This window comes from Octopus sinensis, linkage group LG10 (genome assembly GCF_006345805.1).
Source record: "Octopus sinensis linkage group LG10, ASM634580v1, whole genome shotgun sequence".
Taxonomy (NCBI): Eukaryota; Metazoa; Mollusca; class Cephalopoda; order Octopoda; family Octopodidae; genus Octopus; species Octopus sinensis.
In genome coordinates this window covers 59,395,953-59,398,452 of record NC_043006.1, presented here as the reverse complement: position 1 = coordinate 59,398,452, position 2,500 = coordinate 59,395,953, and the positions used below count along the sequence as shown (strand labels likewise).

Genomic DNA, 2,500 nt, shown 5'->3' with positions numbered 1-2,500 from the left:
AGAAAGACTTAAGCCAATACATAAAATAATTTATATAAATTTAGAAATTTAACAATTATAAATAACCACTACGATCGTTTCGTGTCTTATTTCAGCACATCTTTAAGACATTCTTCAGGTGGTTTCAAAACCTTCTGGCGAGCTTTAAACTATGAGTTCATAGTTTAAAGCTCGCCAAGAAGGTTTTGAAACCACCTGAAGAATGTCTTAAAGATGTGCTGAAATAAGACACGAAACGATCGTAGTGGTTATTTACAATTGTTAAATTTCTAAATTTATATAAATTATTTTATGTATTGGCTTAAGTCTTTCTTTGTTTGATTTGCATAATAGTGGATTTGTCTCTAATTTAATATAATATAATATTTTACTATAAAATTGGATTCAATCCTAAATCTGATTTTTCCCTGTAAATTTGGATTTATTCCCTAATATTTATTATTATATATATATATATATGATGTGGAAAATAGATGAAAAGTTTACACCATATATCAATGGATCAAAAGAATGTAAGCTATGCGTTGCTGAAAAAACACAGACCCTTTTTTAGATCTAAGAACTCTAACGCACTGCTAAATACCAGGTCTGAAATTTTCAGCGGTTGTAAATATATGGATAAGTTCCTATACGAGAATTAGAAAATACTACCCTTTCCGGATTAAATGGTTCTACCGGAGACTTTAGGCCACTATCCTTTCAGCCTCATGCCTTTTCGGTCAATGGGGACATACCACTAATTCTCACTCTTGGTCTTAGTACTTATTCTATCGGTCTTTTTTGCCGATTCGTTAACTTACGGGGACATTAACAAACCGACATCGTTTCTCAAGCGATGGTGTGTGTGTGGGGGGGGGACAAAGACAGAAACACTCTCAAATATATACACATATATATACATACGGCGGGCTTTTTTCAGTTTCCGTCTACCAAATCTATTCAAAAGACTTTGACCGGCCCGCGGCTATAGTAGAAGACACTTACCCAAGGAGCTAGGCTGTGGGACTGAATCCAGGACCATGTGATTGGGAAGGGAGCTTCTTACCACATATCCACACCTGCACCTTTGTTCCAGCTTTAGCCTTTTTCTTTTGACCGATAGTTTTTATGTAAATAGACTCATGTTAATTATTTTAATGTATGTATTTGAATCTATTTGCTTGATTATTTTTGCAACCATCAAACACCACAGAAGTTTAACACGTAGCTGCTGACACAAAAAAACTAACAGTTAAAATGTTTGACCACAACCACACACAAACACACACATATACAGTATATACTCATGTATAAGATCTCTATACCAACAAGGCTTCATATTCGATTCTGTACATGTTGACAGGCACTGCCTAAATGTGTGAGCGGTATTCCATTTTTTGTGAGGATTTGGTGTTGTTGAGATGAAGAGCACAATTGTGAGAAAATAGGAAAATACTAAGAATCTTACCTTGTCTATAATTAAAATACACCCAACAAACATGAAGAACAAAACTGCAAGAGGTGTCAGGGCATATATCAGTGCTTTGCTTTTCTTCTCTGCAATATTTTGATATTCGGAACAATTAGCATTGCAAAAAACAGTTTGAAATTAATAGTAATATACAAGGATTTGCTTTACTAAATACTGAATGCATTATAAAATATTGTCTTAAAAATAGAATTAATGTATCATATGAGATAATTGTGTGTTCCACTTCAACTCTATGATGATTGCTTAGAATGAAAGACAATTTCGTACAAAAGGGAAGTGTTCCGCTCACCAGGTGTTAGGTGCAACCACACTGTTACCAGCGAGGTGTAGCAACATCTGATAGCCTATTCGGTCACGGGATCACGTGATATATATATATATAAAATTTAATAAGGGTAGAAATTGATATTAATCAATTAAAACCAGTGGCCCAGCATATTAAAAAATCCGAAGATTAAAATATTTTTACATACAAAATTTAAAGGACTGACCACTCAAAAAGCGGACGGTCAACATGCTAGATATAGACGTCAAATCGCTATTTTCCACAAAGAATATGTTCTCAAATAAAATATTTTTTAATATATTTAATGCTTTGGTTTTGTGCTGAGTTTTTATTTGAGAACATAGTCTTTGTGGAAAATAGCGATTTGACGTCTATATCTAGCATGTTGACCGTCCACTTTTTGAGTGGTCAGTCCTTTATATATATATATATATATACATATAATAATATAGGGTGAAATTAATTAATTTGGAATAATCATTAATTTCACCAAGTAGATTTCGGCATGTAAAAGCCCCATTCAAGGAAGGTTTAAGTAATATAAGTAATTAAGGGTTAGCAACGATTTGGCCTCACCACACACCGAAGTAGAAATACAGTCAAAGAGTTTTGGCTATTCTTTCTACTTAAAAGGGAAATCCCAGTAAAACCCAGCACTTAAAAGTAGAAAGAGATAGAACCAAAAACTTCTTTGACTGCTATTTCTAAATTCGGTGTGTGGTGAGGTAAATCTTTGCTAAACC

General features: G+C 33.6%; 1 protein-coding gene across 1 annotated transcript in view; it reads right to left on the bottom strand.

Annotated features, from left to right (window-relative positions):
• The window catches only part of LOC118764978, a 43,927-nt gene that overhangs the window by 1,867 nt on the left and 39,560 nt on the right, over positions 1 to 2,500 (bottom strand). The window contains exon 11 of the mRNA XM_036506236.1: positions 1,448 to 1,536. Coding sequence (XP_036362129.1) covers positions 1,448 to 1,536 — 89 coding nt within the window. The remainder of the gene's footprint in view (positions 1 to 1,447; positions 1,537 to 2,500) is intronic.